This window comes from Manis pentadactyla, chromosome 16 (genome assembly GCF_030020395.1).
Source record: "Manis pentadactyla isolate mManPen7 chromosome 16, mManPen7.hap1, whole genome shotgun sequence".
NCBI classification, from domain to species: Eukaryota; Metazoa; Chordata; class Mammalia; order Pholidota; family Manidae; genus Manis; species Manis pentadactyla.
Genome location: NC_080034.1, coordinates 10,316,128 through 10,343,323, shown reverse-complemented (window position 1 = coordinate 10,343,323; position 27,196 = coordinate 10,316,128). Strand labels below are relative to the sequence as shown.

The following is a 27,196-nucleotide window of genomic DNA, read 5'->3' as shown; positions in this document are numbered from 1 at the left end:
TTGTTGAGAACTGTTTTTCCAATGTGGGTTAACATGGCGGGCAAGTGCTCATGTTTTTTACTTGGAGAAGTGGCTAACCTGTGACTCAGTGCCAAAAGCATGACTGGGTCAGTTTACGGCCAAATTATAATTTCAAATGGATTGGGGCTGGGGAAGGTCCTTGTGTAACAGAAATAGCTGCCTAAGATGCTTACTCAGTGATCCTGCCGTTGAAAAATTTTGTACCAGGGTTTTGGCCTGTAGAAGACTGTTGTGAATCAGAGATGTACCTTTTACAATGTTTTACAAAATATTTCTCGTAGATAATGTTTGACAGTATGTTTATTTGACTTAGGGGTGATAAGAACTATAGAAGAATCCACAATTCTCATAATCTCTTCCAAAGATACATAGTTTAAATTTTCAGTTGACCTTCACTTGCAGGCCTAGAACTATGTGCTCTCTTATAAGGTCTCTTTTTACTGAGTCTTCTACAAAATAATAAAGCTTAAAGATAACCATTCTGGGTCAGTGGTTAAATATCAATTTGCAAAGCCTTATCACCATAAATCTGGATAGATTATTTATATAACTTTAGCAAAACATTACATAAGATTACTCCCTTGGTACATAGTCAAAGTAATAAAAATGAACACCAGTCTATGAACCCAACCATTATTAGTGTAATTCAAGTGCCGTAATGGTGCCATAGTTTAAGGGAAAATATTCATGTGCTACACGATGACTTTTGATATCCAATAATAAAAGACTTGGTGAATCCATTTGAAATTGGAGCTCTCTTATATTCCTTAATCACATATAAATACATATACATTTTGTAAGGTAAACAGATTTTTCTTAATGTTATCTCCTTTCATTTTCTGATCAGGAGCCTATTTTGGTTCAAGTTACACAAGTACTTAAGAAATATAAATTTCCTATAAATAAAGGCTATCAAACAATTGATGCTCTGCTAATCATGTTACTGATATTATTTAATATAATTTCCTTTCTGAATCTCAAAGGAAATATTTTCTGATTGCAGAAATAATATAGTCATGTGGAAAATGCAAATGTACAAAAATGTAAAGGAGCAAAAATAATACTCACAATTCATAATTCAGTACAAAGAACCAGCTCCTGTTCATTATTTTACCAAATATACTTCCAGTCTTTTTTTTCTGGGTGTATTTTACACAATTGGTTAATCCTTTACAAAAGGAATATGAAACAAAATCCATTAGAATCAGAAAATGTACACATTAATTTTAAATTGGTGAGATCTTGGATGCATATTGTTTTATAAATTTTTATAGATTGTACGTGGTATGGCCACATCCCAAGATTGGCTTTGTGTCCAGATTATCTGAGAACTAGGATGGAAAGTAACATATGTTTAAATTTGCTCTAGTTTATTTTAATAATTCTCCTTTTTCTGGGGTTGTGGGTTTCAGCTATTGCAAATTTTATCAGAGTAAATATTAGTTACTAGCCCAGATAAACAGTTTTTTTTTTGAGGGAGGAAATATCCAAATAGAATGACTTATTTCTTATTTTGTGATTTGAGATTAACAGTGTTCAAGGCATTTTTAAACCTTTCGAAAAGAAATGAGAGAAAAAATTTTAGGACTTACTCTTACCTACCCCAAGAATAACTTTGGACATCTTTCTTAATCTAGTTACATGTACAAGTAAAGTATATTTTGCAATTTTATTAGACATGCTATATATAGTTTATCAATTAACAAACCTATATTATATTAGTCCTCTTCGGTTCCATTCAAAATTCTATTCCCATATCCTACCAAGCTGTCTCTTTTCTCTGCCCATGTGATATTCTGCTCTTCCTTTTTTTTAATGGTGTAAACAAATTTCTGGAGATTTTCTGAAGAAAAAAGGCTTAAACTAATATAAAACAAACTTTAGTCTTGAGTGTCCTTCCATTTTATTGAAAGAAATAATGCTTTTCCTTCACAGTATCAGAGGAGATTTCTTTTCCTCTTCTTTCTAATATCAACACCCTTATGAATACTCTGAATCAACTTGTGGAGCTTCTGTCTCAACACTGCTGCATCCTGCCTGAATCTCTTCCTCTGGGCACAGTTTAGGTCTCCATGGGAAGGTGTTTGATTTATTCCTATCTCAAAGTAAAAACGTAATTGACAAAAATTTTATTTTTCTATGCTGACTCGCATGGCATCATCTTCTTGCTGTTGCTGCAGTCTTTGATATCACAGGGTTCCTTTTTGAACTTGAGGAAATCTAGTTTCTGTCTGAGCCCTCTACTAAAATAATTTTCTCGAAGGTTCTTGGTGTCCTCCTCCATGCCTCGGTGCTGCGTCTTTTTATTCTCTTAAGCATTTAACCTTTGACCAATCGCTTTTTCCCAAAGTCCTTCCCACTTACTTTCTGTGAGATTTTAATTTCAAAAATACTGTCACCATTCTGAGCCCACTCCCTGTATGTTCCTAATTCTGGCTGTGCTCTCTCATGGTGTCTACCTCACTGAGAGAATAAGAAAAAAGAATCTGCTTTGAAGTCACGTCGATTTTGGCTCAATTTCTGGGATAGCCCTTTACCAACTGGATGGCCTTCGGAAAGATGCAATCTCTGGGCCCCATTTGTTTCTTTTACACATGTAATGAAACAATGATTGGAAGCCCAGGGTTTACACAGATATTACACAGATTAATTTATCCAGGCAACTCCCCACTCCGGGCACTCTTACCTCTGCAGTCCTCAGGATCCTAGATAGAGGCATTAGTTTCATTTGCTTCCGTTTTCCTATCTGGGAAAATAATAGTACCTACCCTGATATTTTATTTTAGGATTTTTTAGAAAATGTATTTAAAGTATCTATCACAGCACCCAACTTTGAGCAGATACTCAGTGTTAGCTGTTAGTTTCATTAGTGTGATTATTATTTGCCTATTGACTAATTAATTATGGCAGCTAGCATATTTTAACCTTTATTAGTAAATCATGGTGAAGATATTTATACATATTTATAACCCAGTAAATTGGCTTCCTTAATGTTATTCTTTTTCATATTCCTTTCTACTCTTATTTCCAATTTAAAGAACAACAACAAAAAATACTTGCCCACTTTTTAATAGGATTTTTTGTTTTTTGCTGTTGAGTTGTAGGAGTTCCTTATATATCTGGGATAGTAGCCCTTTCATCAGATATATGGTTTGCAAGTATTTTCTCCCATTCAATAGGCTGTCGTTTCACTCTGGTTTATGTTTACTTGCTGTGAAGAGGCTTTCTAGTTGGATGCAGTCCACTTAGCTATTTTTGCTTTTGTTGCCTATACTTTTGGAACAGTGGTTGTCAGGGGCAGAGGAAAGGAGAAATGGGGAGTTTCTGATTAATAGGTATTGAATTTCAGTTATTCAAGATGAATAAGTTCTAGAGATCTGCTGTACAACACTGTGCCTATAGTCAATACTGTATTGTGTATTTAAAAATTTGTTTAGAGGGTGGATCTCATTTTGTGCTCTTAGCTCAATTTAAAAAGTAAATAAATAAATAAATGAAAAATATTACTGGCAAAAAATCTGATGCTACTCTTCTTGTAAATGATGTTCAGTGACCCTCATGAGGAACATATTCTTGGTTGTAATGTGTATTTTATATATACAAAGAGGCAGTGATACTACACCCCCAAGGTAATTTCTGTTAAAACTTTTAAGCTCCAAAAAGGCAAAGTGGAAATCTAGTATGTCCATAAAATGCAACCTAGCACAGTGTCTGCTTCATATTAGATACTGAATAAATATTTGTTAAGTGAACAAATGAATTAATGATTCAGGAAAGTTTGACTATCCAGGTCAAAAGCTACACCAAGTATTCATTCAATATTTATTGAGGATCTACTATGTGTCTAAAACCGTTTTGGGAATTGGGAATACTTGAGTGAATATAACAACATCCCTATCCTCTTCATGAAGCTTACATTCTAGTAAGCAAAGACAGTCAAAAAATGAATTTAAAAAATATATATATAATGTATCTGATGTGGTAAATGCTACAGACAGCAATAGATCAGGGTAAGAGCAGAGTACATGTGGGAAGTTCTTGGATAGTGTATCAATTATTGAATAACAAAGTACCTCAAATCTTAGTGACTTAAAACAATGATCATTTTATTTGCTCACAGTTCTATGGGTTAGCTATTGAGTTGAGTTCAGCCGGTTGGTTCTTCTCCTGGTTCCACCTGGTGGCACTGATCAGGTGACATTCATCTGACTGTGTGACCTGTAGCTGGTCGATCTGAGATGTGCACACTCACGGGTCTGATAGTTGGTGCTCGTCTCTCATCGTCAATGACGCTAGGCTGTCTACCTTGTGTGGCAGCAGAATTTCATAATTATGCGAATCAAAACTGTAAGATCTCTTGAGGTCCACACTCATAAGTCATACATCACTTTCAATGCATTCTTCTGACCAAATCAAGTCAGAAGGCTTACCAAGATTCAAAGGACAAGGAAATAAACTCCACCTCTTGATGAGAAGAGTTATATATTATGTGTGCCCATTTCTAGCCCATTACAGGTGCGGAGTTACTTTCACATGGATAGTCAGTGACAGTATCTCTGGTGCAGTGACAAAAGGGCAGAGACCTACATGATGTGAGGGAATACACAATGTGAATATCTTTGAGAAGTGCACTCTGGGCCATGGAAATTTCCAGCACAAACACCAAGGTGAAACAGCAAGGAGTTCATTGTGACTGGAAATTATGGGCAAAGGCTAGTGTGTCAGGAGATGAAGGTAGAGAAGCAATGATAGACCGGATTGTTTGGGTCCTGGCAGTTCATTGTAAGGGCTTGGGTTTTTACTCCAGGTGAGGTCAGAAGAACCACTCCACTGACAGAAGTTTGAACAGCCTGATGCATGTTGACATATGTGTCAACAGGGCCTCTCTGGCTGCTGTGTTGAAATTGCACTTCTGAGTAGGTGACAAGAATCGAAACAAGGAGCCCAGTGATGAGATTTTTGCAGGTAAGAGGTGAGGGTGGCTTAAAAGTGTACAAATAATAGCATTTTCTGGAGTAACTCATAGAACTAATAAAAGAAAACATGTTCTTGGATTTTGTATAGTCTTCCCAACTAGATTGTCAGTTTCTCTAAGAAAGAAACTATAGTAATTTTTTAAATATGTCTTCCTTTTTATCTGGCATTTGTAAAGCACTCATGAAATACTTACTGACTGGTTAGTGAAGACTCAGGCCTTGTTGCTGGATGGAACATAATCACTACAGGATGCTGGTCTTTTAGAGTTTATCATCAAATGATGTTTGAAGACCAGAAGCAAATAGAAGAGCCCATTAAAATCTACTGATACTTTTCAGATTGCATTTCCACTGTATGCTGAAGGAGAGCAAATGAAATAAAGCTAAGAGCCTGCCTGATCCAGCAGTAGAAAAAGCCATCCCTTCAAATGTAAATAATAAAGTAACTGAGCAAACATTTATTATTAAGTCTCTACTAAGTGGGAAACAGTATGTCAGAAATTCAAAGTCAAGCAAGATACAGTTCTCAAGAGCACTAATATTCTAGTGTGGCATGGAGAATGTTCATTTTATTAATGAAGAAAGTGAGATGAGTTCGTCAACTAATATTCTAGTGTTGGGTGGAAAGCAGTAATAGTCACAGAGGTGTGTGGGGAAGATCTAAGTGTAGAGTATTCCTGGAACTTACTTAATTTTGGGTAACAAGCTGGAAATCTGATATTATGCTGTGGAGGGGACACCATCAATTCCAGGCCTAGGGTAATAGGTTAGTAAATGTTTTTCCTGGTGATAGCAAAGTACCGCTTCTAAATTTCATTCCAGTGAATGAAGAATATATGCTTTATGTTGGTGCTATTCTTTTTGTAGTTATTTATCTAATACATATGTATGTGTGTGTGTATAAAATACACACTTACATATACACAGTAGTTTGTAATGCTGTATACAGATGACATGATGATTGATGTAAGAGTAACTTTGAATCACAGTCTTCTATTGACTCAACATACAGAGGACATCATTTTTAGAAGGAAAAAAGAACATAATTTTTACCCATTATCATCTTTTCAGAATTAGGAATTTAAATTTCTGTATCACCCCAAACTGTAAATGATCCCACTTAAGAGATGGGAGATGCTTTATGTCATGAACAATTTTTATAAAATCAATATTTTTTTCTTTAACATGTCATAGGATATATCACTCTAAAAAATAGGAGGTAAACCATAGAGTATGACAATCTGTCTTTAGCCAACTTCATCCACTGATAACTCATACTTTGTTAAAATGATGGCACTAGTTTGCAAGTGTAAATAGGCAAGACATTCAGAACTTCTTATAACTTCAGAGGACATGCTAGTTACATTCTGTTTTAAAACAGATTACAATTAAAATTTAGCATTAAAAATCTCTAGTCTGGAAATGAGAAACCCAGCTTTTCTTCTCACTCTGTGACTTAAAACAGGTTTCCTAAATTAGCTGTTCTGCACTTCCTTTATCTATAAAGCTGATTGGGACAGATCAGTGATTCTCAACCCTGGCTGCACACTAGACTCATCCAGGGAGCATTAGAAAAAGAATAATGCCCAGGACCTAACCAAATATTTAATTTTTAAAGGTCTCTAGGTTAGTTTAATGTAAGTATTGAAAACCAGTGGGCTGGGTGGTCACTCAGGTTACTTTGGCAAAACTTTCTAATTTTATAATTCACTGTGTTTTGACATAGTAAAAGTTGCCGCAGTGTTCTTGGTATTTGCAATGTCCTAAAAAGTAGAAATTACCCCTCAAAGGCTGTTTCTACTCAAAACTGAGAACACTTCTCATCTGTACTCCAAAATTTTCTCTGTTATGAGGATAATTTACACCAAGCCGTATATATCATTTATTTGGGTGTAACATGCATTAAAAATATAGATTTGTCTAATTCTTAGCAATTAATGACTTATGATTGGGAAGCAATTACTCTCGGTACATACATATATTGTAAGGACACTGTACTCAGAAATACCGTGCAATCTCTTTTAATTGCTGTTGTAGCTATTTTGATTTCGAATAAATAGACCATTAGTATCTTAAGAGAAAATAAATCTCCTAAAATGTATAACTCACTCGCGGTAAATACTTTACACACTGATTTATGAGGAAGCAGAATAGACAGTTTTATAAAAGACTGATTCAAGTGGAATGTCTGGTTATTACTGGTATTTCAAAAGATAAAAGTTTGATTTCTCAAAACAGTTTTGAAATGTGTCACTTTAACTTTTTGCTCTCGGTTTTTACTCAACAGCTTTTCATTGAATGAACAGATAATTTTTCCTTTAATCTTAAATAGCAAAGTCACATGCTCTATTACTTAAAGCTCTGGAACCCAACAGTATGCTCAGATCCAAAACAAACCCGTGTAGACTTATAGGAAATTGGGGAGCATCCTCAAATAAATATTAAGCTGGGACACAATCGATTATGTGACTTACATTTTCACAGAATTCTGTCCCTGTGAGTGTGTACTTAGGATTACTTGGGCAGTCAGACTTTTCTTCCTTAACCAGCCTAATAACAGGAAGAAGGAGCAGGGGTACAGATGACAGCTAGCAGCTAACGTGGGTGAATGTAGGTGTCACCAACAAAGAATGTACTTTGTATGGAATTTCTGCTGGCCTAGTTATTTTTGAAAACTATTTGAAAAAAATGTTAATGCCCCAAAAAGAAAATATGGGATTTCAATGTCATGTGTACATCTGTATCATCATTCTGTGTTCACTTCATCAGTTGTATTTTTAATGTTTATTCATATTTCATTGTATTTGCTTGCTCTATTGATGACAACCTAAACTTAGTAACTGAGAATAATTCACAGATATACCATTAATCATAGCATGAAAAACTATGATGTTGAAAGAATAATGTGACTGCTAGAATAATCCACATTTAAAAACCTTGTTCTCTGCAGACTGGGGAAGCTGTTTTGCTTCACATTAGTTCTATCACATATCAGTTTGCTTTACAAAGGCTCCCTGAAGTCAATGAGACTTGTGTACCATACTTTCAAAGAATTTTGTACAGTAGAAATAGGCTATGGAATGTTTGAAAATGTAGGTGACACATACTATAGGTTTTATAATAATATTGACATGTATACTAGTGACTCAAAAAACTAATGTATAAGAGTTTTATATGGTTTTAAAATATCAAGAAGTTTTATAGAAAAAGATAAAATTTAGCATCAGACTGGCATCACACTTATTACTCAACTCTTGACAGTGACCACAAGCAGACACCCCTCACCTTTCAAGATCTTCTCTCCTACTTATCTGCGCCCAATTCTGGTATTCTCCCATTAGATGTATTGTGTGTGTGTGTGTGTGTGTGTGTGTGTGTGTGTGTGTGTGTGTGTGTGTTTATTTCTTGTTTTAAACTGTGAATAGCATACCAAACTATTCTGTCACTTATATTATTATCCATTCATTTAATCAGATAAAGTAAAAAAGGGGATAATAATTTAAAGAAAGGTAAGGACAGAGGTCCTGTAGCCTCATGAACGTACACATGAAAAGGAGCCCAGGGATATCAGAAGCATCGCACGCTTGGATGTAGCAAAAGACTGAAACATGGAGACCAATGTCACTTCCCAGATTTGCCTGGGGCTGGGCCAGGTCAGCAATGCAATCATGGTACAAAGTAAAATAAATTGACCTACTTTTCTAAAGATGTCATATAAAATTTACATGATCTTTAGAGTCTAGCATCATTATATCCAACATAGACTTTATATCTGACAGCCAAAGTTTAGCGACGCTAATATTTTCTTGAGCAAACAAAATTTTACTACTTGGATATAAATATATAGCTTTGTCTCATATGAGTTATTTACTGTAAATTGTTTCTCCTTGTTAAGATTTTGAATTGGTTATTGGTCATAGCCACATAATGTGAAAAGTGTATGTATTGGACTCCATCTTCAAAGTACAAATGCTGCATTAAAGCTGCCGTCTAGAATGAATAATGCAGATGCTATGTTTAAAAACATGTCTGATTTTCTTAAGTATATCTTTCTTCTTTAAACTTTAATCAGCTAAGATGAATGTTTTTCATTTGGCCTTAACTGTTTGTCAGAAGAAGATAAGAGACAGACATCTAATGAAATAAATTGAAGTGCAGTTATGGTTAGGTAGAATTGGAATTTAATACTGTTGCAGTTGGTTGAAGGTATAACTGATTTTTTTTAAATTTGGCATTATGGTATGACATCACAAGGAAAGAGAACTACCAAATTTTGAATTGGCTAATAATTAGAAGCATTTGGATGAACTTAACTATAATTTTTATGTAGCTCACACCACATATAGTGTATTCCTTCTTAAAAGAATTTGTAATTAAGAATAATTTGAGCATGAATATTAATTATATCAAATAATAAATATTAAAAGGATATGCTTCTAGATACCAAAAAGAGATAGTGTGATTTATATTTTGTTGCTCAACTTGCAAGTCCAACTGTCAAAGAGGAGCCTTCCTCATTGAAATCTCTCAGAAATAAGACTGCATGCATATTTAACCCAATAGCTTTAGGCATTCAGAGATGGAGTAGGTGAAATCAAAAGTACCATTCAAAATTAACATCAAGCCTTGCGTTTTCCTCCCTGAATTTTAGAGTAATTTTTAACAACAAGAGTAACTTGGTTTGAGATTTAAACACATACATGCACAGGTTTGCTAGTTGGAGAGTTTCCATGCTTGGAGGAGGGGAAGTGATAATTGGCGCATTCAGTGTATAACACGTGTAATGATAATAAAGTTGATTGGTTAAACTCTGTAGCTTTTTTTTCCCCTTCTTTTCCTCTTCCTGTAGAGTAGTTCAGCCGGGGGTGGAAGGGTTCTCACCCCCCTCCACCCTCCCCACTAAGAAAGCGTAGGTTGATACCATTTTTATTGTTCTGCTGGGGTGGGAAATAAACCATATGCTTAGAATTTTGAATGGCTACACCAAAGAAAAAATTGAAGCAAGCCCTGTTTCCTCCTTCCTATTGGACTTTGGGGTGGGGTTATTCCTGTAAATGTTCCGGCAGACTTAGGGCTAGCTTAACGCTTCTGCCCAGAGCAAAGAGGCGGGTCAGGGGAAGAAATGTCAAGGGCTTCAGTGGTGCGTCGGGCAGAGTGAAGTGTGAGGTGGGAAGCTTATGCCTGAAACCCACCCCTCCCCTGGATACCAGGCAGAGGCAGTGAGAGTCGGAACCAGCTGATGCCGCTGCAGCTGCTTCCCGTTTCCAGGGTGAAATTTTCACAGCAGCTAATTCTAAAGGGAGGAAAAATCCCTAACCAGCCGCGGAGAGGATCCTATCACCCAACCCAAGCTGTATAACCTTTTAGGCAGGCTTTTCAGAGAAATCCGCATTTTAAAAGGCAGCATTTCCTGTCCAAAAACACGGGACAGGAATCAGAACTGGTGTGAAAATGTGAAAAGCCTCTTTGCACTCTGAGTGTTTGAAATGATCCGATGAACATCGGAAGCGGCTGCCACCGCTCTGGCTGCTGCTCGAGCCGCCACCGCCGCCGCCGCTGGTCCTCGCAGGGGGCTGGACGGAGCTAGTCCCGGTTTCAGCACCTCCTGCGCTGGACAGCGCTCTGCACGCCGCACCGCCGCGGGCTTGCTCTTTGCAAACACTCGCTTTGCATTACTGGAGATGCGTCTAAATTACGTCCTGTTCAACAACAAGTAGAATTTTTTTCCTGTACGGGAATTACAGTAGACGAGTCTCTCAATTAAACTGCATTTTCTTCTTTACGGAATTGGCCGTCAGGCGTATTTATCCCTATCTTCCCCCCCACCCCCTCCTTTGCAGGAACGAGTCTTTGGGAACGTGGTCCACCCAGGGATGTAAAACTGTGCTTACCGATGCATCCCATACGAAATGCTTATGTGATCGTCTCTCTACCTTCGCCATTTTGGCTCAGCAACCTAGAGAAATAGTAAGTAACAAAGGGAAAACACGGCTTTAATGCAAAGGCAGGGACATTGTGGCGAGTGTTTCTCCAGGGAACTGCATTTTAAATCGGGAAATTGAAATTGTTGCAGAATGGTTAAAACTGGGTTCTTTCCTCCTTAGCTACAGTAGCTTGATGAAATGAATTCTAGCTGATGGGCTATAACTAAATTCTACTCAATTTTATGTCTTCTAACTTGAAATTTCTGCAGTGTAGTTTTGAGGATGTACTCCAGTCATATTACTAATATGCTGCAAACTTTCAAATAAAAATAATTGCCAACTTAACCTTTATTTTAGCAGTGGAAAGCTGTTCTGGGGGTTTTGTGAGCATATTGGCTGGTCATAGAAGGAAGACCCCAGACACTCTAGCCAAACACATTGCCTGTCTGCATTGGATATTTTCAGTACAGGTTTTCTGGGGGTGTCCTTGGATATTTATTTTTTAAAAATCAAATGAAGTTTTCATGAAAGCATGGATTGTCAGAAACTGTAAAATGATCCCTTAAAAGTATATAGGTTTAGAAAACTAGTTTATGAAATAGCTTTATAAACCAAAAGAAAAATGTCTTCATCAAATGTATTTTGAAAAATTATTTCAGAAATTGAAATACTGAAAATTATTAAGGTAAATGGACTTTCTGTCTACATTTGGCCTAAGTATGAATCACTCTTCTTTCTTATTTTGATGACAAAAAAATACCTAATTTAATGTGCATACCTAAGGTTTGAAACACACTTGATCTTAGAATGTATTTCTTCAAAGTTCCAGTATTAAAAATACAAAAAACCATAGATTTCATTAGTTTGTATTATATTAGTGTGTAAGGAAAGAAACCTCTCAAGTAAGTGACTACTTATAATCTTTACATATGTATTACAAGATATAAGGCTTATTTTTCAAGGTCATGTATTTAGGGACTGATACTGGCATTGTGAAAATTATCTCTGCATGTTTTGTTCATAGAAAAAAAATACAAAATACATTCCAAGGTCTTGCCTTTGAAAATGGATTTTCTTATCTATCCTTAGAGGCCAAGCAAGTGAAATTAAATGAGAGACTACTTGACTTAGAATAAAGTTGTCAAAAGTGAAAAAGTTTGAAAAATTTTCAATATCTAGGTACCAGATTTGGGTTCACATAATGAGTTGCAAATGGGAGGAACAAAGTGAATTTTTCCAAAAAAAACATATTGTGAAATATCCTGAATTGTAGTTAGTTGAAGAAAAATAAATGCTGTTTCAAATTTCAACCAGACAAAATTTAACATGTGACTGTTGACCACCCTGTAGTTTCATTTATTTATTTTAGAAAGCCATTGTAGTGTTCCATAGTGTTCCAGAGTCAAGTATTTAAAACTCTAAGGCCTTTATTCACAGTGGCAGAGAGGAGCTAGAATTAGTCATTTAGAGGTTGAGATTATGTGAATAGAGTAGCTTCTGGGCAATAATCTTGTAACTACGGCAATTATATTGGCTATTTTTGCATGTTAGGATAGTTTTACTGAGTTTGGAAGTTACTTAATTTATTATAGAATTATCTCTTTCTTTCTTTTATTTATTCTTTTGTTGTTTAATTTACAGATCATGGAATCCTCTGGTACACCATCAGTTACCCTGATAGTAGGCAGTGGCCTTTCATGCTTGGCCTTGATCACCCTAGCAGTTGTCTATGCAGCATTATGGAGGTAAGTAATCAATTAATATACTTGAAACGGAATGCTCTGTTATTCAGAGTTAAATCAGGGAAAATGATAACGATTATATGTCTCTCTTAATTTATTGAAAGAAATATTTTTAGAACAGAGTTATAAATGCTGGGTTTGAGCTATAATAAATGAGCTCCATAATAAATAATAATGATAATAAAGTGTTCACCTAATTTTATTTTCTGTATTTGCCTATAATGAGAAGTAAACAAAATACATGCTCACTTCTCTTGCCAATTCAAATGATAGTAGCCTTCAACAGGTTGCTCACCCCTAAGCATGGTACTCTTTTACCCAATTTAGTCTATGTGTGGTTTCTGTTTATCTGAATTGCTGTTGAGCTTGAGAGTTTAACTGGTACAGTCAAATTAATTTCTCCATTATAGAAATATGGTCTCCAGATTTTTATGCTTTTAGTGTGTCCCAAACAATAAGTAAAATATTCTATAATGTTAATGTACTAACATAATACTACAGCACTCTAGAAAAGGCCTCTTGGTTGAATGTTTCCAATCTGTCAGATTTTGACCAATTGCTAAAAGAAGTCAGAAAAATACATGTACAAGGGGAAGTTACTGAAAAATGTAGTCTTCAATATTTGATATTCCACCTGCTTGTTATTACATGAAAATTTAGTGTTTCTCTAAGGTTTTCTTATTTTATAAATAAAAATTACTTCTGTGAAGTTTATTATGTCTACTCACCTATTGACAAACAGTAAATAAACAGAAAGCGAAACTCCCTAATGAATTAAAAAAATTTTTAATCTTAAACATTTTTATACCATTTTGATCATTTAAAAATTGCTCTAAGAAGTTATATTGATAAATACATATGCATTATTTCCTGAATGTTTACAATATTAAAACTGCAAAAGTATCCAGTCCTTGTATTTTACTTAAGATAAAAAAACTCTAATTGAAAAATTAATTATAATTTAATAAGGAAAGGTCATTTGATTTAACATTCTTCAAAAAAAATCATTGTTCTCCATTGTATTTTTTTACTCTTTTGTGGACAATAATTAATTGTTCAGTATACTGAATTTTCAAAGATATTAAAATTTTCATGCTTCATACAAAAATAAGTCATGTACACATTCCTGGTCCATTGGCATAGGTATGTAATAGAGATTCTGCCCTCCTGTGAAGGAGTTATCTGGTAGTGAACACAAAGTGAGACAATCTTATAAATAATACCATAGCCAATACCATGAAATAAAGAAATGCTTCTTCTAGGCCTGGCATCATAGGCAATAGAATCCAGGGTTCAGGGCTCAGTCAAGCAGGACACTGTCCTGGTAATACAAGAATAAGATGGACAAAAGCTGGAGAAAAGACAGCTTTCTCTCCTATAATTGCTTGCATGGCATATCTCAGAAAATGAGGAAGAGGGAAAATTAAGGACCAGAATACTAGGTAATCATAATTCATACTCACTGAAGTATTTAGAACTAAGTTCCATTTCCCAGCACTTACGATTCAGGGATCCATTCCACTTTCTCTTTATCCATCAGTATGTATGGCTAATACTAACAGCAAACACTACTGCTATAAATGATACATAAAACTTACCAAAGAAGTACAAGATTAATTAATGCATAATAAAGTTTTATTTAATCCATTCAATCCAGAAAAAACCCTTATTAACAATAGTTTTCTAAGAATTACAAAGATACCTGAAAGGACCTATCAAAACTTGACAGGAAATTGAGTATAGACGACACTACCAAGAAACAACCTAAATTTGGACTTCTAGCAGTTAGTGGCCATCAACTCCTTGTCTACAAATAGAAGAACTGTAGTAATATTTATAATTTGATAGATGTTTCAAGATTTATAAGTTATTACTCTAATCAAAGCATGACAAATTCAATATGTTTTATAAACATTAAATTTATCTTGTAACATTATGGTAATACTCATGTTAGGCTCCTACTGCCTTTTTTTTCTAATTAAAAAGTTAATAATTTTTTGTTGTTTAATGATTTGTAAAATGTACAAACATCTGAATTATTTTATGTATAATGTACTATTTTGAAATGTGTTGGTGTCTCATGTAGTTCATTAAAAAGTATTCATCAAAAAATTAACTTACTAAGTTATGTTCTCTTAACAATACGTTCTGTAGAAATACTATGTTAAAGAGCAACTGAACATGTCCTTTTAATCTGTGTATTGAAATGGTGCATTCACAAGTTTTTAAAGAAACACATTAATAAAAAGTTTTGAAGGTTGAGACACAACAATTTTTAAGGCAATGATACTGACTCAATATTAATGGAAATGGAAACATCTGCAGACTTCCCAGGGTGGTCTGTCTAGGTCTCTTATTACCATAATTGTCCTATTTACAAGACAAATGATCTCACAGAAGCCCTTTTAATAACGTCATCTGTGTGCTTGGGCTATCATGGAAGCCATTAACATCATACAAAGGGTCAATTTTGTGCAACCCTTCAACTTTCAATGTTACACCTACATTCACAAAAAAAGAAAAACTTAATATTGGATAATGTCTTCAGCATGCCTGTGGGTGGTTTATTATATTTTTAGGTACTGATGATGCAGGGACAAGGTTAAACAACTCCAGGCCTTCTGCTATTGAGAATCAACCTAAGTTAGTCCCTTTGGGTTTGCTTTGTGAAGAAAAGAAACTTCTTTTACATTAACAAATTGCCTTTTGTATTTTATTGTTACCCCTGTTTTTGTTCTGCTTCCTCTTCTGAAATATATGGTGGAATATAATGTTTCTGCCTAAATTTGACTCAAAGACAGAGAGAAAGAAAGAACTTTGATGGATTTTTTTTATCTTCCAAAGAGTGCCTCTAGATCTCTGGCGCCCCCATCTAACACTGAGCAGGAAAGCCCATGCCTGCTGTGGAAAGTGATTCCATGCTCTGATACAAACTGAACAGTCTCGAACACACAGCGAGTACAAGCGTAGCTTTTGTTCCTGCCACTCAGTGATTTACCATAGGGTACAGTAAAGCGAAATAGCTGTTATCCTTCCAGGGTAAACAGCTGGTAGAACATTTGATTCTGAGCAGTTTTCTCCATGGCTTATATCTTTGATGCACTTAAAAATTATATAACAGACTGTATATAAACATTTCTTCATAAAGGTAAAATATGGCAGATGCCAAGTAATTTTCCAGCCTAATAGTGAATTATCATTTGTGCAATGGATTCGTTTTTAGAGAAAAGGATTCGTTTTCTTCTTTTTGGGGAGCAGTTATTTAAGGAAAGGAAAAATATAAAGAGTAGCAGCCTGACTACATAAAAATACTTGCGTGGTTGAAATACTCATTGAAAGTTCATGATTCCCTGAAATCAGTGACTCTTTGTCTAGTTAATAAGGGGATAACTTCAAAATCTGGGTTGGGCTTTTCCTTTTCGTTCTGAATTTCTATTGATTGATTTATATGATAATATTTAGTATAGTATATACACACATATATGTAAAGGTAGTTATACTAATTGATAGTTTCCAAAAAATTATATGTGTGTATGTATACATATATACTGATAATGACAGGTGTGCAGTGTAGGCTCTGTTGGAAATGCTATGTTGTTGTCCACACTAATATCCAAATAAAAAAAATAATTCTAAAGGACTCTTGGATATGCCATGCCACTGCAAAATTGGGTCTCTAAGAATAATCTCTACTTTAAAAACACTGTTTTCATGTTTTTGTAAAGGCTGTATTTTAGTGTTTTTCTGGAAGAATTACACCAATTTGCATAATAAAGAATTCTTTATCTTTCCATTGAATTTTAAAGTTGGATACTCTTTCTCTCCCTGGCTAGGTATATACGCTCTGAGAGGTCCATAATCCTGATTAACTTCTGCCTGTCTATCATCTCATCCAACATCCTCATACTGGTTGGTCAGACTCAGACTCATAATAAGGTATGACTGGTAATTATTCTGATTCTCTTTGTGTATTTATGTTTTGACATAAAGTTGGCTGTTGATAATCAAAACAATTATTCTAGATAAAATGGGGAGCTTCTGACAAAACTGTTTTTGAAAACAAAATTATTTTACTGGTTTCTGAGTAAAAGTATTGCCACTCCAGAGCAGAAACTCATTCCCTTGGCTTAATTAGCTGGGGATTGTGAATCTGTTTATAATAGTAAAAATATGTTTGTTAAACATTATATCAAAGCTACATGAGTTCAAAGCCTTGGAACATCAAAAGCACAAACTTTGATTTACTATCCTAATTGTAAGAAAATTGCCTGTGTTTTGGTCTAGTTTATTAACATACTGATTCCTGAAAGTCTACTATAAATTGCTTACAAATGCAACTTAGATCTTGAAAATCCACCCAAAAGTTGACTATAGGCAATAAATGAAGAGTATATTAGGTGAAAGCAACCATAGGCTTTATGCCTTTCTTAAAGATGCTGATTTTGAATCTGGGTAGGGCCTGGCAAGCTGCTTAAGTGCTTCTGATGAACATTTCTTCCTGGACCGTATTGCCCAGGCCAGGCGGAGGCCCAAGGCAGAGGTGGTGTGAGCCCTGAATGACAAAACAAAAAGAGCCACAGCCCACGAAAATGCCCTGTAGAAGTAAAAAGCGCTTTCATGTATTTAAATGTTTATTTTTTTCCCCATGTCTTTCTCTGTCTTTTCTTCTTTATAAAACAGGTGAGTGGATATAAAGTTTATTGAAGTATGTTTCAGGTTCATTTTAAGAGTAGTTAACATAAAATTCTAAAAGAAATACATGAAAAAAGGAAAAACAGAGGAAGAACGGACAAAAGGCCAAAGGGGAAGGGAGATGCCACCTGGCATTAGTAGAGGAGAAAGAAATGCCCAGAATGACTAAGAGGAGAAAGTGAGGCAGGCGCAGGAGCAAGCTGGAAAGGAGAAGGGAAGAGGGGGAAGGACACCGAGATGAAGGGGGGAAGGTGGGACCGGGCGCCCTAAGGAACCGAGTCGCCCTTCCCGCTGTTCAGCTGTTCACTTCTTGGGCAGGGCTTCAGACTCCTTAGAAATGCTCGTTTATTTGTTAATAACTGCTCACAATTCTGCAGTTATTTGTCCTTGAAGCTGCAGGAGGAGAAGGAGAGCTTCCCTCTGGGGTAGGAATGTACTGGGTCTGGGAACCAGAAGAATCAAGCTAGAGTTAGCTTGAGCCGTAGTTTAGTTTCTTTCCACCAAAGCCTCCCTTCCTGCCATTGCTCCGGACACTCTTGAGTTATAACCCCTCGTTAGGCTACGGAAAACTGCACTATCTTCAGAAAGAAATATGCCTCTAAAACTGTTCCATGCTGTGTGGCCAAGTTTTGACATTTTCTGAATCAAATGGCAGAATAATAGAATTTTCCCCAGGGTTTACTACATAGTACAGTGGTTATGGTCTCAATTGTTTTTGTCCAATAGATGTATAATGTAAGCCACATATATAACTATATTTTAGTACACCCACATTGTAAAAGTGAAAAGAAACAAGTGAAATTAATCTTAACAATGTATTTACCTAAATATTTTCAAGAGATGACCATTTTAACATATAAAGTTTTGAAATGTTAATGTAATGCTTTTTATTAAATTTTCAAAATCTGCTGTGTATTTTATCTGCACAATGCATCTCAGGTCACACTGGCCGCACTTCAAGTGCTGAATGGCTACACACAGCCAGTGACTACCCTAACATGTAGATCTAAGTGGTAATAATACTCAGAAACTAAAATAGTCTCGAGAAATTACATTCTTCTTGCACATTTTGGTTTTCCCAAGTTTTCAATGTCCTTGTGTTTTCATGAAAATGTCTTTTTGATAACTGCAAATATTATGGACATCGAAGGCAAGATAAGATGAGTCTAGTTTTATTTTTCATGTCTGATTACAAAGAATGGCTGGCATGGAGTTAGTTTAAAAACCAAACCAAACAAAAACCAATGTCTTTTGGTTTCTTTTCAGATAATTAACTGCAGAATAGATTCCATGTAGTTGTGGGACCATAGTGGTTCTGCTCCAGATAGATGATGCAAATTTTTGCTGCTATTGATTGATGCTTGTTGGGAAAAGTGGGTAGTAGGTGGTGTTGATGATGAAGAAAATGAGAAATTATTGTGTTTTTTTCTTATGCTATGTTGATTTTGCTTTGCTAGTTCTGAGTAGATGATCTTGCAAGCCTAGGACAATTCACTACAGAGTGACTAGGAAGGACAAATATAAAACACTGAGATTTTATTGCTAGTCACTCTCAACAATATCAAGTTTCCAAGGACAATAATCATATATTTATTATGATAGATGTGTGACTTGAATTAAATTGAGCCACTACATTTTATCAGTAAAATAGCACTATGTGAAAAGCTATACCTGCTTGACTGTATTTGGAATTAGTGATTCCTAAAAAAATTGTAAGAGAAAGAAAAAGGAAAAGTGAGAAATGTGTCATTTGTATAAAATTTATGATCTATACAAACTCCAGGAAAGTATTTTAAAAAAGGTAAAATATTGATCAGTGGCTATAGTATTTTATTTAGGTTTGCATAGGCCCCCATGGCTGCTGTGGACATTTTGTAATTGATCAGATTTCTATCTGGCTTCCCTGGTAAGTTGTGACTGATGTTTTAGTATTTCCCCATTTGGGAAAATGGAAACATGTGAAGGAACGTTGTGATGCACAATTATCTGGTACTGCCTCTGAGCGCTGTCGTGGCTAGTCTGTGTGAAATGTATTTGGTGATGATGTCCAGAATAGTTTTGATATTAGTGTACTTGGGGTCTTTCTCTGAATTGCTTATTGAAATATAATTGACTCGATTATTTTACTACTGAGTATCGCCACTGTGTTTTGAGTTGGGATAGAAACAAGCTGAAATAATCCATTGTTTAGAGTATGACCTTTTCAAACCTTTAAACTGTAGGTTCAATTGCTGGCATCAGAGTAAGAAATCAAGTGTAATTTCTTATATCTCTTCTTAAAATTCTGTTATAAAACTTAATTTTAGCTCACATTATTATATTTTGAGCTTTTTTGTAAAAGTACCATTGCCCTTTGATCTCTGTGCATTTATAATTTCAACCAGGATGTTCATGTACCTCTCAGATGTTGTTTATTTTTAAAGTGTTTCCTTTTATCTTAGAGTATGCAAATGTTTTGTTTTTTTTTTATTGAGCTGTGTAGACTATTTTTGGTCCTACTGTTTTGCAGAAAGCAAAGATTATTTTGGAAACAGATATATTCAGAGACTGGTTTTCTTAACTACAAAAAGTATATATGCTTCTTTCTAAAAGACTTCAAGATGATTTATGATAATAAAGATTTCTTAGCATTCTTTTTAATTGATGGAAGCTGACTTTGATAAACTCTTGTTTTGTTATTGTCATTATTGTTTGGTTTTGGTTTGATAATGATGGCCGCTCTAGAAATTTGCAGTGTTAACCCAATGTCTGGACAAAGAACGATTGGGGATACAAATGCAGGGTCCATCTCTAAGAGGTATAGGGATAAGCCTCAGTGGGATCTTTCGTACAGTCCGTTCAAGAGTAAGAGGGTTTAATTATATTAACTAATCCACATATCCTCTATCCTTTATTTTCACCAAAGGGAACTTATTAATACAGCCAACATAATCATTAACCAGACACTAGTTCATCAGTAAAGACCAACCTTTTATACTCAGTTTAATAGTGAATAAAGTTTTGATTGTGAGAAGATCTCTGCAGAACAGAGGGCCTTGGAGTTGCCACCTCTGGAGTTTGGTCCTTTCATATATAAGGCCACTGGGCCACCCTGCTCTTCTGTACATTCCTGGACAGCTTCTGGAATTTAAGGTTAAATTTACTGGCACATATATAGTATCACACTGAGAATACCAAATGTTACAAAAATGTATTATAGACATCCTAAAAAGACATCCTGAAAGTTAAGGTAAACATTTTGAAAAATGTGAGAAGACAAGGTTAGACACTAACTTTAGTCCTAAGAGACCTACCAAAAGTCCTCATTGACAGAGGTTTCCAAATTATTTTAGGTGGGCTAACATTTCTTTAGCACTGTTTAGGAGAAATTTATCTTTTGTTTTTTTATGGATGGACCATTGAATTATTTAAAGGGCCATGTCTTTTAATTCAGTCTTGCAAAAAAATACAGAAATTCTCTGTATTGAAGAACTTGTTTAAAGTCACATACTCTAGAGTTTTCTTACTTCATCTTGTGCTATTTACCTTTTATAAAGTGCTATGTTTTTGTTAATTAGTAAATTAGTAAAGATGGGCCAAACAAGAAGGCTGTGGTCATTCTAGTGAAAGATATTTCCATGTTATCTGAATTGTATTTTTAAAAAATAAAATATTGAATTTGAATGTCTTTAATTGAGTGATGCATTCTAATTCACCTATTTCTTCCATGACTTTCACTTGCTAGAGACCCAGATTCTGTACACATTTACTTACACACCTGGCCTCTGAATGTGTATGTGTTCAGCCTCTGCAAAGGAATATTGAATATGTGTTTTCAGCTACCATTCTGTCCTTCTTGGTGCCTCCCTGCAGATCCGTGCTCTCTGTGGTTCCCTGGAGGTAGCCGTCCCCCAGAGGGTGAGGGCTAAGAGAAGGCATTTTAAGCCAGGTAGACCTGGGCCCCCTAAGTCTGCCACTTCCTCGCTGTATGGTCCTGAGCATGACAGTCAGCCTCTCTAGACTTCTGAGCCTCCTTGTCATCTCCTTGCAAGGCCACAGGAGGTGGTACCTGTGAAGCATTTGTAGAGCACCCCTTAAACAGCAGCTGTGCTTACGGCGGTGGCGGTGACCCCCAGGTGTACATCTGTTTCTGCACTTCTCCTTGGGTCCAGTTTTCTGCTCACCCTTAAACCTTCCATTTGTGTCCCACCCCACATCCCAGTACATTATATAGAAATCAAATGCATTTCTGCCTTCTCCAACCCACTTCCATAAACTGAAACCCTGAGAATCATACTTGATGGTCCCTCATGTCATAAACCTAATAAATCATTCGTCTGCACCAGTTGTATCCTCACGTATTTCTCACTTCTACCAGGTACAAATCGTCTTCCCTAGTCCACCACTTCCAACATCATGAAACCCGTCCTCTGTAGCCCATGTGACAGAGCTAAAATTCATATCTGTCCACTCTACTGCCTGTGCAGCATTTACTGTTGTCTTACCTTCTACAAAAGTGATTTTTCAAACTGCTCAGACACAAACAGTGCAAAATGTTTATGAAGGTTTCACTGATTTTCTCATCTTAATAATACTGGGGCTCAGGAATACATTTTCTTGAGAAAGAGTTCTGTAGTTTATAAAACTTGAGAAACCTTAAACATGACCTAGGTTGACCCCTCCATTCTCATTTTATTTTACTGACTTTCGTGTTACCACCACACCAGAAATACCAAACTACTTACGGTTTGTCAAAACCATTGTTTGGCTTGTGTTCCTTACCACCCTTCAGCCTAGAGCAACTGTCACTCTTTTTCATCCCACCTGATTTCCCAGACGGGCTCTCACTCATTCTCTGATACACCTCTTTCCTCGCCTCCTGTAGCCAGCCATCCACCTGCATCCTCCACCACAGGTACACCAGCTCTGGAGCTCCGTAATTCCCAGGTCATGTCCACAATCTTGTCTTTTACCACCTATTTCCCATCAGACTGTACACTTCTTGGGGCAGGGCTAGGTCGTTATCATTCTTAAATTCCATGCCATTATGTAGTCTGAGTACAATGTGTATGAAATAAATATTAATTGGATAGATGAGCAAATGCACTTATTTGAAACTATAGTTTGAGCTTATACCTATGGAGCTAATAGCTATAGTTATACAAGGGTTAGTGTCCTCCTCTGTAGATTCAACCTAAGTCAATACGGTAATAAAGACTATTTCCCTGCAGCTTGTTTTAAGCTCTGTGATTCCTGGCATGCTTTTAAGGCGATGTGATTCCTGGGTTAAAGAGATCCTGAAACCTAACAAATGTGGATCTTCTCACTTGATAACTCATGTAAAATAATGTTCACAACCCTTCAAAAGAAATGTGCTTATTCGTAATCTGTCTCATAAAACTCATTTCCTGCCAATAATGCCCCAAATGCATGTTTATTATGTCTCAAATGTGAGTATGATCCTACTGGCTGAAGCTAAAGCCTCCTATTTAGATTTATTAAAATCTAATTTATTGACTTGCTATGATGTTTATAAAAGGATTCGAATGTAATAAGCTTATGTATGATTCATTTGAGTCCATTTGGAGGCATCTTTCTAACTCTGCCAGGATTCTTCTGGATTCTTGAAAACCTTTATCAAACCAAGGAACAGAATGTTCGGCTAGTTCCTTAATTTTCCCAGGCTCCGAGAAATGAAGGATTATTTCGTCCTGTTGCTGTGGGGTTCACAGAGAGACTTAGGATTCAAGAGACTCCCTGGGCCTGCTTTAACCTTTTCCCCTGATTATACTTTTACCAGGTTTGTGTGGTAGGAGCCAGAAGTCACACTTTCAAAGTCAACTTCAAAATAGGGCCCCAAATCAGCATAAAGGTTGGAATTGAGATAAGCAAAGAAAATGAAATGGGACTATTTGGCAATAAGGAGTTTCTGAAATGAGATTGTCAGGTTGAGGTATCAGGAGCCAAACAACCTCAAAGGACACATAGTCCAGATTGTACATTTAGGGTGTTTTCTTAGGTCAAACTCCAAAACTGGGCAAACATTCCCAAAGAGTGGGCATCTGTTCAGCAGAGGAGAAGTAGAACACCGGTCTCAGGCCTGTGCGCTGGTGGCTGGGTCACTCTGGACCACTTGTGTTCTCATCCATCCTCAGGCGGTTGTACAGAGCGTCTTGCAGGCAGTGTAGAAAGTCCTGTGTGTGCCCAGTCCCTGGTCTCCACCCCCGCCACCCCCTGCTTTGGGCCTGGCTTTCATGAGTTCTCAGCTGGACCACCGTAACGTTCTTCTAATGTTGGTCTGTTCATTGAGCTTTTGCTAGTGTTAGCCCATCCTTCATATTATGTTGAAAAATAATCTTAAATTTAAAGAAAAAGCAAACAGCTGATTATGTCATTCTGCTTCAAACTGTACAAGGATTCTGTAGGCGTTATGAGATTAACTGCATTTTCTGAACATCACCCACTCTAGTGTATAAGTTGACTTTGTGGGAAATAAAAAGAACCCTCCTTCTGGGTAGATGAGTTATAAAAATACTCCTCTCTCTCCAGGCTGAGAATAGCCTGTAGCAGGGCTTCTGGCCCCCCATTCCTGCCCCAGGCTGGGAAACTTGTCTCTATTCTTTTCAGAGCATCCCATGTCCACCAGAGGCACTCTTACGCTGTATCTTTGTACTTATTTTTTACTTGCCTGGTAAATTCCCACCACCTTTTAGGAGTTGGTTTATATAAACCATCTTAGTGATGTCCTTTGAAACTCCTTTCTGCTTCCCTATGGTATATACCTCTATGGTTAGCACCAATTACATTATTCTACAACTATTTATGGACTGGTCAGCTTTGCTCACTGTACTATAATGGTCAAGGGTTAGTGTTTTTCTCTTGTTTCTAGGCTTTAAAAGCACTCATACGAGTGCTTGTTTTGTACATGGTATGAAATCAATGTTTATTGAATGAATGAGTAAAGCTGGCTGTGTCTCTGAAGTGAGGGATAATAGAACAGGAATACAGCCATTTCTACACGGGGAATCTATTTCAAATAATTGTAAACTAGGTAAAATTTTTTGTTATGAGTATTGTTTTATCATGAGAGAAAGGAGTTGAGGAAAACACTAAAGATTCACAGAATACTTCTGAGAGCTTCCTTGATGAGAGATGGGTCAGTTAAATAAGATTTCATCTTGAAGCAGGAATATCTGAAAGACAATTTGAGAAGCTGAGTGGTTCTCAAAGAGTCTAACAAAAAGGTGGAAGACTCTATCTGTTTTTCTTCCCTAGAATCAAACCAGTAGAGAAATTAAAAATTTCTCCCTGTGTTTGATTTTTCACCTTCCCTCCCCTTAGTACATAATATGAACTGGTCAGAAGTTGGCTAACGTCAACAAGAAGCCGTGTTGTATAATTACAGCTGATGCTCTTTGTAAGAATTGCAGATACGTGACAATGCACTAAAATGCTAAATAAATACCATTTAAGTGAATTATTTTAAATCATAGATATTCTCTCAAAAATGAAAGGCCATTGAGAGAAGATTGTAATAGAGTTTTCAGTGGCCCATTATACGATCTTTGATTCTGCATCTCTGGGGGCAAATATAAGAGTAGAATTCAGGTTATCACGGAAGATCATTTGACCAAGGCAAAATTTTTCTCAGTGTATGATTGGAATGGCTTAGAGAGTATAGGAGAGAATTCCTTTCACAAGTACTTAAGAATCTAATTCAGAGGTTGGCAAGCTTTTTGGGTAAAGGGCCATATAGTAAATATTTTAGGCTTTGTGCTCCATATGGTCTCTGTCAAAATTACTCAGCCATGCTGTTGTAGCTCAGAAACGGCCATTGCTGTACAGATATGGATGTGTTTGGAGTTGGCATGAGGTCGTCATTCGCCAACCCTGGGCAATTTTGAGTTTTCTAGAAGTACCTAGCATACATACCAACAGAAGAACTACAGCATAAGGTGAGGCCAGCCCACCTTTAAGCTGATGATTTTATGCACAAATGACCTTCAGTTCTGAAGCGTCTAACCAACGTTTGCTCTGTGTAGCCTGTAGAACTGAAACAGGGGACTTTGGGCAGTTCCTGGAAAGGTTTCTGCTGAGACAAAAAGGGTGAAAAGCACTTTGAATTCCTTCTTTGGAGCAAGAACCAAACAGAATTTCTTTACATATGGTGACTCTTGGTAACCAGTATAAAACAAATTAAAGCATGAATCAAATCACCCTCAGTCAAGCAGGACATTCTGTGAATTGAAGAAGCCCCGCTCAGCTAACAAATGCCCAGTGCCTGAGACAACAAAGGCGGCTCCCTTTGTAAAGGAAAACTTCTTTAAGTACAGCAATAAATGTTAAAGCCCTATTAGAGAGTCTCTCATCTCACGGTTGTGGGCATAAAGGTACCATCTGACACAGTAAAAAGGGATGGCAGAGTCCAGTTCATTCCCACTAAATTCACCCAGAGACAGAGTCCTTTTTTATACCTCTCAGCCTCTGGTCCCAACTCTATCCTAAAAGCTGGATGATTATTATGTATATTAGGTAATAAGCTTTGCTATAGCAAACTTTAGAACTAATGTGCAAATGCTAATACCTGTTACCAGGAAAAAATAAGCATGTTTCCAGATTAAACTCTATTTTTCAATTCTTTCAATTCTTTTGTGATGCTAGTTAGTTAATTTTAAATTTTAAGCCTTGAAGAAAAAAACTGGGCATATGTTTGAGCTGAGTTTACGTTGCAACTATAAAATTTAGGATGTATGCAGTTCAAAGTGAGTAAATTATAAATTTATAGTCGTCCTAGGCTGCTAGTGTTGTGAATCGAAGATTAAGATTTCAGCTGATATGTAAAGAAACGATTAGCTAAATTTAATAGTAGAAATACAATGATTAGTTTTAATTCAAAAACTTTAATTTGTGAATATTCATGATGAGGGCCTATGTATATACATGTTTAATTTTACACTATGTGTAATTTTTATCTATATCTATACGTGTCTTTGATAGATGATCCATCAGTATATGTACACAATTAGTTCTGACTACAAAGAATTTTCAATGAATCTTATCTGCGTCTGTTTTACATTCTTATTGTTAATTAAGTTCTATTTGTATTTCAAAGTGATTTTTCCTAAAGGATAGGAATGATGTGTATTGCTTTTACAAAATATAAATTCGTTCTGTTTTCCTTGTTTTCTTTCCCATATAAATATTTAACTTTGTTTCTTTTTGTTAAAAATAAGAACATCTATTTCCCAGTTTAGAAACTTTCATTGTGTATTTCCCTAACTTCCAAATAGTTAACAGAATGAATCCTCCATACCTAAGGAAGAAGACTTTTTGCAGAAAAAGGTCATCTATATTAGTTATCAATTGTTGCATAACAGATCACCTCAAATTTAGTGGCTTAAAAGGTGAATATTTACCATCTTCACAGTGTCTAAGAGTCAGGCATTTGGCAACAGTTAGCTGGGCGGTTCTGGCTCGGCGTCTCCCCCGCCCCCCAGATGTGTGGGAGCCACCATCATCTGCAGGCCTGACTGGGGCTCAAGGACCTGCTGTCAGGTAGCGCAGCATCCCAGGTGCGATGGAAGCTTCCCCGACTCTAAACAAAGTGTTTTTAAGCTTTACCACTTACTGGCCATGTGCCATTTGTCAAGTTACTTAACTGTTTTCCGTAAAGAAGCCTAGTGATCTGTTTAAATTATAGATCAGATCATGACACTTGTCTGCTTAAAACACTTCAGTTAGACTAAGTGATGCTTCTGTTTCACCTGGAATGAAATCAAGATCTCATAACATGGTCCACACACCCCCGCATGAACTGGCCCCTGAGTACTTCTCCGGTGTCACCACCCCGTGCTCATCACCT

At 36.2% G+C, this 27,196-nt stretch overlaps 1 protein-coding gene across 3 annotated transcripts in view; it reads left to right on the top strand.

The window, feature by feature from the left end:
- Positions 1-27,196, top strand: part of ADGRB3 (adhesion G protein-coupled receptor B3) — a 669,309-nt gene that overhangs the window by 510,878 nt on the left and 131,235 nt on the right. For all 3 annotated transcript variants that reach the window (XM_036916256.2, XM_036916253.2, XM_036916255.2), the window contains 3 exons: positions 10,838-10,964; positions 12,563-12,666; positions 16,497-16,599. In XM_036916256.2, coding sequence (XP_036772151.2) covers positions 10,838-10,964; positions 12,563-12,666; positions 16,497-16,599 — 334 coding nt within the window. The remainder of the gene's footprint in view (positions 1-10,837; positions 10,965-12,562; positions 12,667-16,496; positions 16,600-27,196) is intronic.